General features: G+C 41.1%; 1 protein-coding gene across 2 annotated transcripts in view; it reads right to left on the bottom strand.

Annotated features, from left to right (window-relative positions):
* Window positions 1–371: 371 nt before the first annotated feature.
* SLCO5A1 (solute carrier organic anion transporter family member 5A1) overlaps window positions 372–12,473 on the bottom strand; it is a 120,920-nt gene continuing 108,818 nt past the window's right edge. The window contains exons 7-10 of one of the 2 annotated variants that reach the window (XM_033126819.1): window positions 11,389–11,548; window positions 9,252–9,493; window positions 7,151–7,215; window positions 372–4,732 (exon numbers count right to left, since the gene is read on the bottom strand). In XM_033126819.1, the coding sequence (XP_032982710.1) occupies window positions 4,227–4,732; window positions 7,151–7,215; window positions 9,252–9,493; window positions 11,389–11,548 (973 nt within the window). In that variant the 3' untranslated portion in view covers window positions 372–4,226. The remainder of the gene's footprint in view (window positions 4,733–7,150; window positions 7,216–9,251; window positions 9,494–11,388; window positions 11,549–12,473) is intronic. The other variant, XM_033126820.1, reaches the window with a different exon arrangement.

Raw genomic sequence — 12,473 nt, 5'->3', positions numbered from 1 at the left:
TAGGCGAGTCAGGGACTATACAGTATTGTGGTGTCTAGCTGCTACTAAGAATATGCAGTACACACCTATATATATCAAGAGTTATATTCGTGTGTCTGTGCCATTTAGGATGTTTTACGTACACACAAAATCACAAGGTAGAACGGGCTACCATCCTAGGCTTGGGTTCTCCTGCTCCTAGGCATACGAGAGAATTCCCACAAATGCTTCAGGTCCATTCAAACTATGAAGCTTCTCCTTGGTGCATCTAGGGTTCATCCATAACAGGCTCCAAAAAGAACGCTCTAGCTCCTTGCCCACCAAAGAATGCAAGCTGCAATTGTCGACTGAGGAAACATTTTCTGGGTGGGTGGTGAAAATGTAGGACTGCCATTACCGCAAGGGTATGCTCCCATTTATTACTATAGCTACTAACGGTCACAATCGGATCGGTGATTTACTATATAATATGTAACACTTCATTTATGTTCACTTAACATGTAGCACTTTGTATGTGTTCATTTAAAACTTTTATTAGGAAACTTAAAACCGATTTTCACCAAAAAAACGAATGGAAATGTTAACATTCTGAAAGGGGAGGGGAGGAAAAAGCATACACCTGAAATCTCCAAAGCTCAGATTCCATAAATCTGAACCACCTTTCCTCATGTTTCATTTCAGAAACTCTACTGAGACTCCATGCTAACACCAAAGTTGGATTTGTTCCATATTAAATATGAACTACAAATAAATAGTTGAGGTATGTTATGACAAAAAAATTGTGAACGTTACACTTGGCTAAATAAATGTAAATTTACCTTGCAAATCTAAACATTAAATTGTCATGTTTCCTACAGATTTTCTTCAATTTTTACACAAAGACATAATAACTTCTCTACTCTTCAGAAACAATAGCACATCAAAAATGAAATGATTCACCTTAATCACATCTTACCTTTATTAATCAAAACTATTATATGCATATGTAGCATAGGAAGTGAGTGACTAAGAGAGAAAACTGTGTCTGAGCCCTGACCTGGCCACTCTACACTCCTACACAAGTCACCTTACCTGTCTGAGCCTCTGTTTTCACAATCTGTTGTGTGTTTTTTTAATCAAAACAAAGGAAAAAAAAACAATAAAAATAATTATCTTGCAAAGTTATTAGAAGGATGAAAATGAATGATGTACATTAAATGTTTGTCAAAACGCTCTGCAAATAGGCAACACTCAACCAACACTAATTTGTTTCTTGTCTGTTCCTCTTTTCTTCCCCCACCTTGGATCTGAATAACTTTTGACTGTTTTCAAGAATTAAAGCCACCTGCAAAGGATCAGGATTTCATAGTAATAAAGATAACCAAAGAATGTGCTCCAACCCCAACCCCACCCCCTAGGACTTTCTAAATTAATAGGCTAGACTCAAGGATATTATATTTGCCTATTAAAGCAAAATAATATATTAATCTACAGAGTTTACAAAGGAACAAGATGACCTTTTTCCAAGACAAGTAATTATAAGCCTGAGCTCATGAAGAGTGGTAAACTTATAATAGGAGCTGTGAGTATAAAGTCACATAACCAATTTATTGTTCTTAACAAGCATATAAGAACCTCATATATATATACAATTAAAAGGTGTCATCTATAAAATCGTCACTTTAGTTGGCTACATAATATTCCAATGATGCTACCGGAACCCAAAGCATTTTGGAGACAACCCTTACTTGGTACATATTCCAAAACTTCAGTCCCCCATGATTTTTACTGCTTATTCTACACACATCAACAACACATTAATGACACACCTGCTATTTATAAGCATCAGATACTTGAGGAAGTACAATACTAACATTGTGGTGTGCAACTCATGCCAATTTCTTTGAATTCTGGCCTAATTAACCCAAAGGATTTCATAGACTGGCAGATGGCAATGGGTAAAATGCTGCCTGAGAAAGAACTGGTGCCCAGTCATTGATTGCTGAACCGGATGACTGTTCAAGGTAGGAAGTGGTGCCTGATGAGTCCATCATTTCCTATCCTGAGTTCTGAGAGCGGCTCCTTTTTCAAAATGTACTACCAAGAAGAGACAGATTCTAAGAGTGTTGGAACACATGATCTTAGCTACCAAAAATAAATAAATAAAAATTATCTCAATGCAGTTTCTTAATGATCAGAGGGAAACTGAGAAAACACCACCTCTCCCTGACCTACCTACCTTTAGCTCCAACACAAAAGGAAACTTTCTCTTCGAAAGGATCAAAGGTTTCCCATAGAGGGTATAGGGGAACCCTGAGGCCCCAAGGGTAGACAGTATTCAGCAATATTCTCTGAAGACCTTCCAGATGCATCACTGACCAAAGTTTGATGGACACCAGTGTAATTACAGGCAACAATGGTTTTATGACTTGGCCAAACAAAGGGAAGCCCTTGTCACTGAGACCACCGGCTCCACCCCTTGGAGACATGATTCAGTTGACTAGTAATAACCCTCTCCACAAACTACACGCAACCAAGAGAATCATTTGACTGATGCCATTCCTAGGTAGAGAGGAAAACAAGCTTGTCCCCAGAAATATTCATACAACCCCGCCAGGGAAGCCAAGGATGGAGGGCAAAAAGCCCAAATCATGGGATGGTTCTGTCAATCACATTCCTTCTGTGCAAGACTATAAACCAGCAAGAACACCGTTTTCCAAATTAGCACAACATAAGCACAGGATCCTTGGCAGAAACAGTGATGTTGGTTGGTATTTGGACCTGACCGTCCCTCAGAAATCTGAATTGTCATGATTCTTTTTCTGAGTAGCCAGATCCCCTGAGTTCACTTGCCATCAGTCCATAGCACTGTTAGGAGACATCTGCTTTAAGAACCAGGTTGAAAGCATTCTGTGTGGCAGCTAGGTCGGTGTGACGTGCTGGGAGGTACTGGAAAGGATTGTGGATAATGAACCCAAAGGAACAGAAAATTCCTCTCTCAGCTCACTTCCAGAAAGTCACAGTAGAAAGGAATCAAAGGGGGGTGTAAAATGACTCTAACCCTGATAGTGTAGGATTCAGTACATCAGACCAGTTTATTTTAAATAGTTTTCAAACATTACTTAGGGTCACATTCTAGGTCCAGCTCACAGATCTCTCTCTTCCTGTGTTTAGGGTGATGTTCATATTGCAGAAAGTGATTGTTCAAACTTTCCTGGCTTACCGACTCAATTTCAGTAGCAACCATAGCAATTTTCCATACATAAGAAAGAGAACAATACCGATTTGCTAGTGTTTCCAGGCATATAACTAAAATGATTGGGTGGGACTCCATCTTATTGCTCTGGAATTCCTTTTTCCAACTATGTTGAGTAACAAGTTTACAATTCCTAACTACCCTGACGCAGGCCCTTAAGAGAAAAAAAAAAAAATCTCTGCAGCAATTTTCTTGGATGAGAAAGCCATGTTTCTTTCCTTATTATGCATCTCAAATTACAGTTTCTAGCCATATAGTTTAGCACACTAGTTTTCAAACCCCTGTGAAGGAATACTGGCGTTTACAGTCAAGCTATCAGGTTTATGATAGAGCAGCCTCTTTAACTACCTTTCGATGGGGCAGACAGACTAAAGGACACCTCGTCTCATGAAAGGAAGTAGCTGTTCCTTTTGTCGCGCTATGCATCGGGCTCCTCTGAAGCATTTGAAAAATTCTACCTGATTTGTAACTCGGCTATGGCTTAAAATGCTATGAACAGTACTTTAGGGAAAGTTTAGCTTCCTCTTTTCAAAAACGTATCTGCTTTCGTCTCTGAAAGCAGAAGTAACATGCTGCACTTCCATTTTTCCGATCAGATTGCATAGTTGAAGCAAATTCGTTTGTGCTTTGTAGCAGAACTCACAGTAGGTGTTCAGATCTCAAAACTTGGATTTGTTAATGCAAAGTCAGGGTCGGCCCACCTTTGGAGTGTGTGCTAATGACGTGCACCACCGTTACACCTGCCGTGATCGTGTTTTAACCATGTACCTCGGCCTTGTTGGAGCACAAGCATTAAACGAACACAGCAGAAATGGTAACAAATCTATCTAAACTCCTCCTTCTTGGAGAGAAGGGGAGGGTAAAGGCTCTCAGTCTTGTTGAGGTATCCAGCCCTCAATCCATAGTGGCTGTGTATACTGAGTTTTGTTGGTTTGAGGATTGTGTCTTTAGAGGTTAAAAAAAGAAAGAAAGAAAAGAAGGCACGGGTGTTTCTCAAGTCGCCATATTCAACTCAGCCAACAAAACGCACGTCTTCCGTTTTCAAGCTTTGGGAGGGAGGGTACATGGCAGCAGGGCTTTCTTCCAACCCCGGGTCTGGGGAGGAACTTATTGCTTCTGGGAAGGGCCCCGGATAGGTCTGTGCTGTGTATTGGATCCCTTTTTGCAGGCCAGTCTCTTCGTGGAATTCTCCCTGGGTGCTGAAAACTGGGCAAGATCTAGTCCGGGCGGACTTCCTGGCGCCATCGGGGTGGCCCACCATCTCACTCACAGTGCCCAGAGGGAATTCTCTCCACCTCTGCCTCTGCAGTGTGTCCTCCTTGTACTTAATGGAGTACCAGGCCAGAAAAATAAAAATAAAGCCCACAAATTTGAGGCCCGCCGCCAAACCGAAATAGACGAAACGAAATGACGTCACGTTGTACTCCCAGCAAGAGCCTTGTACGCCACAGTCTTGTTGCCAGAGCATGCAGGTGGTGTCAATAACGGCTCCAAAATAAATTGGAGTAGGAATGTATGCTAGAGGTGTAGAGGAGAAGAAAAAGAAAACAAGAAGAGTATTTAGCACATCGTACAAGAGAAAACAGATTTGGAAATTAAGAAGGTGCTTTGTGGGCTCTGAAACCAGTGGAGGAGAATGGCTGGATTCCTCGTGTTACTTGATTTTTTTAAAAAATACATGTCATGTCTTATATTTAGTATAAATTACATTGTAAATACTTTAAATCTTCAGGATGTGTTATTGATTTTTAGGATCATAAAAGTGTCTATTGCTAAAAAAAAAATGCAATTAGGGAATCCTTTTAAACTTAAAAGGAAAACATTTTCCACTCTGAGTCAGAAACATGTCAAATAGCATCTTTCTAAAGGCACTTGGGGGATGAAAATAATTAGGGCATAAAATTCACCTTTGAAGCTTAGGAAACATCTGTGATGCGTAGTGGCTTCCTTTGGGGGCTACGATATAGACATTTCTTTATTCCCACAATAAACAAAGTCTACCCATGTGGACTTCCTTCATTACATGTTACTCCCTTTGCCAAAACATGCCCTCATCTCCTTCTTCTCCACCTTGCAAATACCTACTCCTCCTTTAAATTCCTGACTCACTCAGGTGCCACTATATTCCCAGTGCACTTTTGTATATCCCTCCATTTGATCAACTATCACATAGTATTTAAACTTTGCAAATCTGTCACCCATAAGCACCTTGATGGCAGGGGCCGTGCCTTTTATTCTTTGCATCCCAACGACCTGCACGGATCATCTACAGGACAGTGCATGGATCTTCAGTAGGAGTTTATAGAAGGAAGTGATGGAAGGGAGGAAGCAAGGAAGGAAGCGAAGAGAAAAAGGAGGAAGAGAGGGCTAAAAAGGAGACAGATGGGCTAATAGGCCAGGAGGCTGTGGGGGATACATTTTTTTTTTTTTTGATACATTTTTAAAATACGTTGTACTCACTTAAAAGGAGGTAGATTCACTACAATTAAAATTTAACATTTTAAAAATACTTAAAATTCTCTCTTTTTTTGGAATTTGGAGAAACGGAAATTGGCCTGTTGTCCTAACTGCACTTTTTTTTTTTTATAATCAATAGAACTTAAGGTTGAATTAAATAGTAAATGCCGAAAATGTTCTCCCTCCACTTTGCGAAGTCCATCTGTTACCCTACCTTTAATCTCTGCATCCAAATCAAAGCATCCAATTTCATGGCATCAGAGATAGGCCAAGCAAAAAGGAAGAACTATGTTTTTCTTTTCCTATTCAACTATCCCTTTGCCAAACAGACTTCTTTGAAAATAATTTTTCAGTTTTCAGCTAGAAATATAAGGCATACTTCTTACCTATATCAAAGCATGTCAGAGTTTCCTTTAACCAACATGCTTTGAAAAATGGTACTTTCAGGAAAGTCCTATTGGTACCAAAAAACAAGCTACCGATTCAATGCAATCAGCGGCCTCTGAGTTCACTGAAAAGCAGTCATCTCGGACTGGACCATCAACCATAACATGATGACAAAGTGAGAATTCCAGAGAGGACTAAGGTTTGAAAGGGTCAGCTGATACCATTTTAAAAGGTTTCACCCTTCCAAACTGAAATACAAAATTTGAATCAAGAAACTTTTTTTTTTCTGTCCTGTAGACAGTGATACTGATTACTGGGGGGAAACAACAGCTGAAGAAAATCACTGCCAGTTAAGAAAGAAAAGACTATGCCTGATGATGAGAAAGTCAAGTAAAAATACATTGCAATTGACCGAGAGAATGGACTACTTCACACACAATTGATCAGGACATGACAGGGTGACGCTGTGTTTGTAAAAATCAAAACAATATTCTTGATGCCCAAGTAAACTCTGTGACTTCCCACAGGGACACAGCACTAACGAGGTCTCTTGTTAATAAGTAAAGGGAAGTCCCTATATGTCAATTTGGGGATCTTTTATCTTTTCAGATTTTTTTAATTTCTTTTCCTCAGAAAACGTGGTAGGTATACTCTGCGCAATCCAATAAAATTACTGGAAAGAAGTAAGGAATTGAAATTTTCACAAAGAAAATGAGCACCAATCCCCATCACTTTCATGTTAAAAAGGCATAAAGGGACAAACACTACAGGATCATAATAAGCCCGTCACACGTGTTTGGTTCAGTAGTTCTTATGGCACAAAACTCTCAGGGGAATTTAACCCAAGTTTATGTTCACAGTGAAAACGAAACTGACCTAAAGTTAGTTTTGTTGTGTTTCCTCAAATGACAGAACCGGTCAGCTTTTAGTTCAAATCAGAAAATAAGGAATTTGTACTCTCACCACTAACCTGCAAAATCCTTGCTATTACCATGGTAACAAATGACTTGACTTGTCATTGTTAAAGGACAGTGAGAATTTGCCATCTGCAAAGAGGAACTAAGAGGCACACTTGAAAATTGAGGAACGTACCCAGTGTTCGCAATAAAACAAATTGCATTCCCAGAGCGAAAGGTCTCTCCTCATCTTCCACGGACCTGAAGTGCATGGAGAGAAAGAAAAGTTTTAAAATTGTGGCCTCAAGAAAATCACTGTCAAATCAAGCCTGGTTGGCACAGAACCAGGGAGAAAGAGATGCTGTGCCAAAATACTTAATTCCCTAGAATTTACTAACCATCGCTAACTAAGCAGGACTGCTGATGGCTAAACCAGTGATTAAAAGTCTCCCCAGTGAAGACACCAAAAAAATTCTGATTTACTCCAATTGTTTCTGTGTAAATACCTGGGGGGGGGGGGCGGGGGGCCGCAAAAGGTCATGGCTGAAGGTACAGGAGTGGCTTCGAGCTTCCCAAATCAGTTGTTCAATGTGTGTATATATATATATATATATAAATTTTATCCTAACTACTGCATTTTCTCTTTGTTTGCCTGCACTTTCCAGAATGGTAGGTGTGTACACTGAAAGTTACTCCCATAATTTCTCAAGGAATGGTATAGAGAAAAAAGTTTTTTAACAAGTCTAGTCAAAATATATATATAGGAAACAGGACAAAAGTTAGAGAGAAAAAAAAAATGAATCTTTCCCGGCTACCTCATTTTTTCTTTTTTCTAAAACTTACTGCTCCAAGTAATTCCCACCCAGCAGGAAGATTGGAGTGTATTGATTTTGTAATTAGCAAAGGTTAAAGAGCTCATTTTCTGAAGTTTTGCATTATAAGCCAACTGGGGATTTGCCGCATTTGAACACTAGAAATTGAGCAGCCATTATCTGGGTGATTTAACATCTCCTGTAGAATCAAAGTTCAAAGAATGAGATTATTTAACACCTCCTGTAGAACTAAAGTTCAAAGAATTCGATTATTAATGATCCATATTTTTTAATGATGAACCTTTGGCTTCCTATCCCACCTACACAGGGTTCTAGGTATATATACCATAACGTGAAATTCCCAAGGACCAGTGCACTTGTCATCTTTTCCCCAAGTTCTTTATTTTCGCATAGTATTTGCCCAATGCTACACACACAGCTGCTACTCCCTAAGTATCTGCTGATGGAGGGGTTGAGTGAATGAACCAGCAGGCTTTTTCCAGGCAATTGTCTTACTGTCAAGGAGCAAATTGGATGGAAAGCATCTATGTCAGCATCCCACAGAGGAGAAGGCAGATTATGCAGAATAAGCAGGCAAGCAGCCCAACGGCCAGGCTGAGAAGGACGTCTCAGCAGGTGCTTCCCACCAGGTACCCAGCATAGCCTGGCATTGAGGAGCCAGGTAGGAGCACAAAGAAACACTAAGGACTGACTCCCTTTCCTCACTTCTTTGTGCACTGCAGCGCCCCCCCCCCCGCCCCCCGCCCCCGCAAAGCTGCTGTGGGTGTGCTCGCTTTCCTCCACCACACTGTCTCCGTCCTTCCTTTGCCCACCGCACTCTTCCCTGCGAATACCAACACATTGATTTGAATGCGCGACTGTCAACATTTTTAACAGGACTTCCATATTCTCATATAAGCGAGAGAACACAAACTGGCTCTATGATGGCAAAGAAAGCACAGCGTGAACAACTGAAAATCAGATTCTCCGGTCGGCCCCATCCTTGTTCCACTCCAACATTTTATATGATGGTAAAATGAATGAAATCGGCATTTTGAACTGCAGGCCCAGGATAAACTATCACTGACCCGAGAGGTATCAGCGATCCACAAGGTTGGAGATAACATTTTTCGCTGTATGCACGATTTAGCAACTTCACCAACATGACTTCCCGCCTCCTCGGGGGCCAGGCTTCTTGGGGCTAACCCGATGACGGCTTTCATCTCCTGAAGTAGAACCTTTGAGGGTAGAGACTTCGGGAACCAGAGGTGCCCAAAAGACGTTTCTCTAAACTACAGGAATAAAACCCATCTGAATAAAGAAAGTTCTGGAGTATGCAAAAGGGAGAAAACTCACTCCCACACTCGCCAGGCAAACATCTCATTTTGCTTTTCTCTCTGCTTTACCACATCAGGCCCCGGCCCTGGAATATGTGTTCCGGCAATCCTGAGTGCACCACCCCCAGAAGTTCAATGCTGTTCTCACCTGAGTGTCACTATGATGGCGGATGGCTGGGCACACGCTGTGATGAAGGTGACTATGAAAAGAAAAATCAAGAACGGGATGAGGGTATTGCAAGTCCGTTTGCACTTCCCGGACACAGCATAGCCATTCTCGTTGAGATACGTTTTGACAATAACCACGCGCAGCTGACTGTGCTGTCCCATGGTGGGGGCGGTGATCACTTGCCGGCTTTGGACACAGGTGCATTCCGTGTAATTCCTTATCTAAGGGACAGGTAAGAAAGATCACAGTCAGATGCCAATCAAAAGCAAAACTCAGCACAGGAATGTGAAGACAAAGTTAAGTTCAAGGGCTCCCAAGGAACGTTAGTAATTGAAACCACGCAAAATATTTACTTGGAAGTCTCTTTCTCGTTGCTAACAATTGGGGTCCAAAGTGACCGATATGAAAATCCACTGGTCAAACAGGATGGCCACGGGGTTTGAAAATTAATCTGGGGAACGTAATTTGGTGGTTACCAGAGCGTAAAGGGGTTGGGGGGTGGGGGATGAGGGTGAGGGGGATCAAATGTATGGTGATGGAAGGGGAGCTGACTCTGGGTGGTGAACACACAGTGTGATTTATGGATGATGTGATACAGAATTGCACAACTGAAATCTATGTAATTCTACTAACAATTGTCACCCCAATAAATTAAAAATAAATTTAAAAAAAAAAAAAAACTGATGAAATTCGGAAAAAAAAAAATCCACTGGTCAAAATTGTTTAAACCTCAACTTTCCTAAGAAGCTTTCTGCGCTCAATTCTAGAGCATTCACACTGTGTACTCAATGTAGGTCATAATTAAATGCTGCTTTAATAGCTGTTTAACTCTCGGGCTCTTCAATACGAGAAGCCCTCCAAAACAGAACAGGAACCGAGTCTTATTTTTGTGTTCAGCAGAGCACCTAGCTTAACCCTGAATGGAGAGAGACCTAAAGTGCATATCTATTCCATAAATGTAGATCGTTCATCATGCAACCTTGATGGCTTCGGGGCCGATAAGAGTGACATAGCATCTCCTGTTTCATTTGAAACCAGCTAATTCAAGGGACTAAAAAGAAGCTTTAATGAAACAGCCAATTAAGCTTCCTGCCTATTGTGTTGCTTTTAGTAACTGGACATCAGCTGAACTCATTGTCATTGTGACCTCTCAGCCACTTGGAGCGGCAGTTGGAACAAATCTGGGGACGGGGCACTGTTGAGCTTTCTCAGTGCCCAGGCCTGCTGGTCACTTTTCAAGAATGAGGGCTGTGCACCAGAGGACACACTCATTCCCAGGGAAGGATTTGGCCATGGAGAAGAACAGATCTCCTTGTCTCTTTCAAGTTGGTGACGTGCTGGACCAATTATAGAAGGGGGAGCCAGCAACAGGAATTCTCAATGTATCGCTCTAGTTTGAAACTCTGACGTCTAGTATGACTTTCCAAAAAACATGCAGTCAATGGTATAATTCCTTGTCACTACACAGAACACGGAAGCATACCTTCACCTTTCTACAGCCTCCTACCATCTGTTTCTATGCAAAGAATGAAACCAGGCTCAATAAGGAACTGAGTAGACTAGGAAAACCTTCCCCCACAGTATTACAGCCTATTTATAATTCACGGGGAAGGGAATTCTCAAAATAGCCTATTCTTGAACTAAAAGAAATATTAGTTCTCTGGAAAAAAAAAAAAGTCTGAGCTGATAATCTAAGAAAAATGGCCATTGCTCATCTTCACAGACGCATTATGGGAGGTACACTCCTAGTCTTTTCTATCAGCACCAAATGTGGTCATCTTGACCTTCGAATCTATCAGAGAGCCCAGTCAGAATACCAAATGAGAGGCCCAGCCCTCAACCTTATCGAGTTTCACTGAGTTGGCACCCAGTGTAAAGTAGGAGAGGGCTGACAGGGGAGCAAATCACTACACCCAAACACTCCAGTCATTTCTGGGAAGATGGTGGTATTGCCTCATTTTCTTTCCTCTGGATTTTTGTCACAGGTGTTTTGTAGGTTATTTGCAGTTTCTTGAAAAGGGAGACTGAAGTCACGTGTTTGCCTCTGAATTCTAACATGTCCTTGTCACAGGATGTTAGATTAACAACAGTACGGGAACTTGCGAAATATACTCACCCCAGTGCTAAGATTACCACTATTAACACAGCCAGCCAGACAAGGGTTAAAGTATGTAATTCCATCTGATCCACAGACTGGCTCATACTCGTGTATTTTACAACCACAATTAACATTGCAGCTTCCTGTCAGGTTCCTGTGAGGCATGGTGAGAGAAGGTCTAAGAGAGAAAAGAAGCAGATCATGAGTGACATTTGCTAAAATAAAACTAATAGGGAAGCTCTTGAGGTCAAACAATTCGTCCATTTTAGAGAAGATATTCCCATTCAATCAAAACTATGGTACTGTGAAATAGACATCCTGGATAATTATTTTTATGACTTTAAAACATAAAGAAAAATGTTAACAACTTCTGGTACTGCAGATTTAATACTTTTGTATCAACTTATGTGTCCTGCCTCAATTCTACCAGACCTGGTCTCACCATCTGGGCTCAGCAGCTCTAACCCTCGTATAACTACTCGCTTACCGTAGACACTTGGCTCTATGTCTTAAGCAATCTGGGCCTTGATTTCTTTAACTGTAAAATGGAGGAACTACGTTTCTTGGCCAAATCAATACCATCATTACGACGGCATAAACATGGAATCTATCATTCACAGTTGTCAACACAGGTTCCTTTAAGCAAAACCTTTAATTGCGTGAGAATAAATTATCACAGAAAGACACGGGGCTCTAGAAAATCAAAAGGAAGTGATTTTCAAAGATATATAAATATAAAAGGAGGGAGGCAAGTAAAGCTATGTAGGGCTGTGGAGAAAAGTACATGGAAATGGCTGTGAAAGAACAGAAACAGGCAGGTCCCCAGGAGAGACCATGGAAGAATGAAAAAGGGGCGCTGTAGCGCACATATCCAGTGAGCTCTTTCCTTTGCTTTTGTGTCCACCATTTTTAGGTGTCAATGATGAAAAACTATTCCTAAAGCCACATGAATTAGCAATAGCAGATCCTTCATTTATCTATTTACGCATCAACCATCCATTCAACAAATATTTTGGAATGTCCGTTCTGTGCCTGGACATATCGTTAATGTCCATGCTAAGTAACCACTCCTCCGACAGCATAGCCCGTCCCAAACATACGTA

This window comes from Rhinolophus ferrumequinum, chromosome 14 (assembly GCF_004115265.2).
Source record: "Rhinolophus ferrumequinum isolate MPI-CBG mRhiFer1 chromosome 14, mRhiFer1_v1.p, whole genome shotgun sequence".
NCBI classification, from domain to species: Eukaryota; Metazoa; Chordata; class Mammalia; order Chiroptera; family Rhinolophidae; genus Rhinolophus; species Rhinolophus ferrumequinum.
The sequence above is the reverse complement of the archived record's forward strand: the minus strand, read 5'-3'. Positions and strand labels throughout refer to the sequence as shown.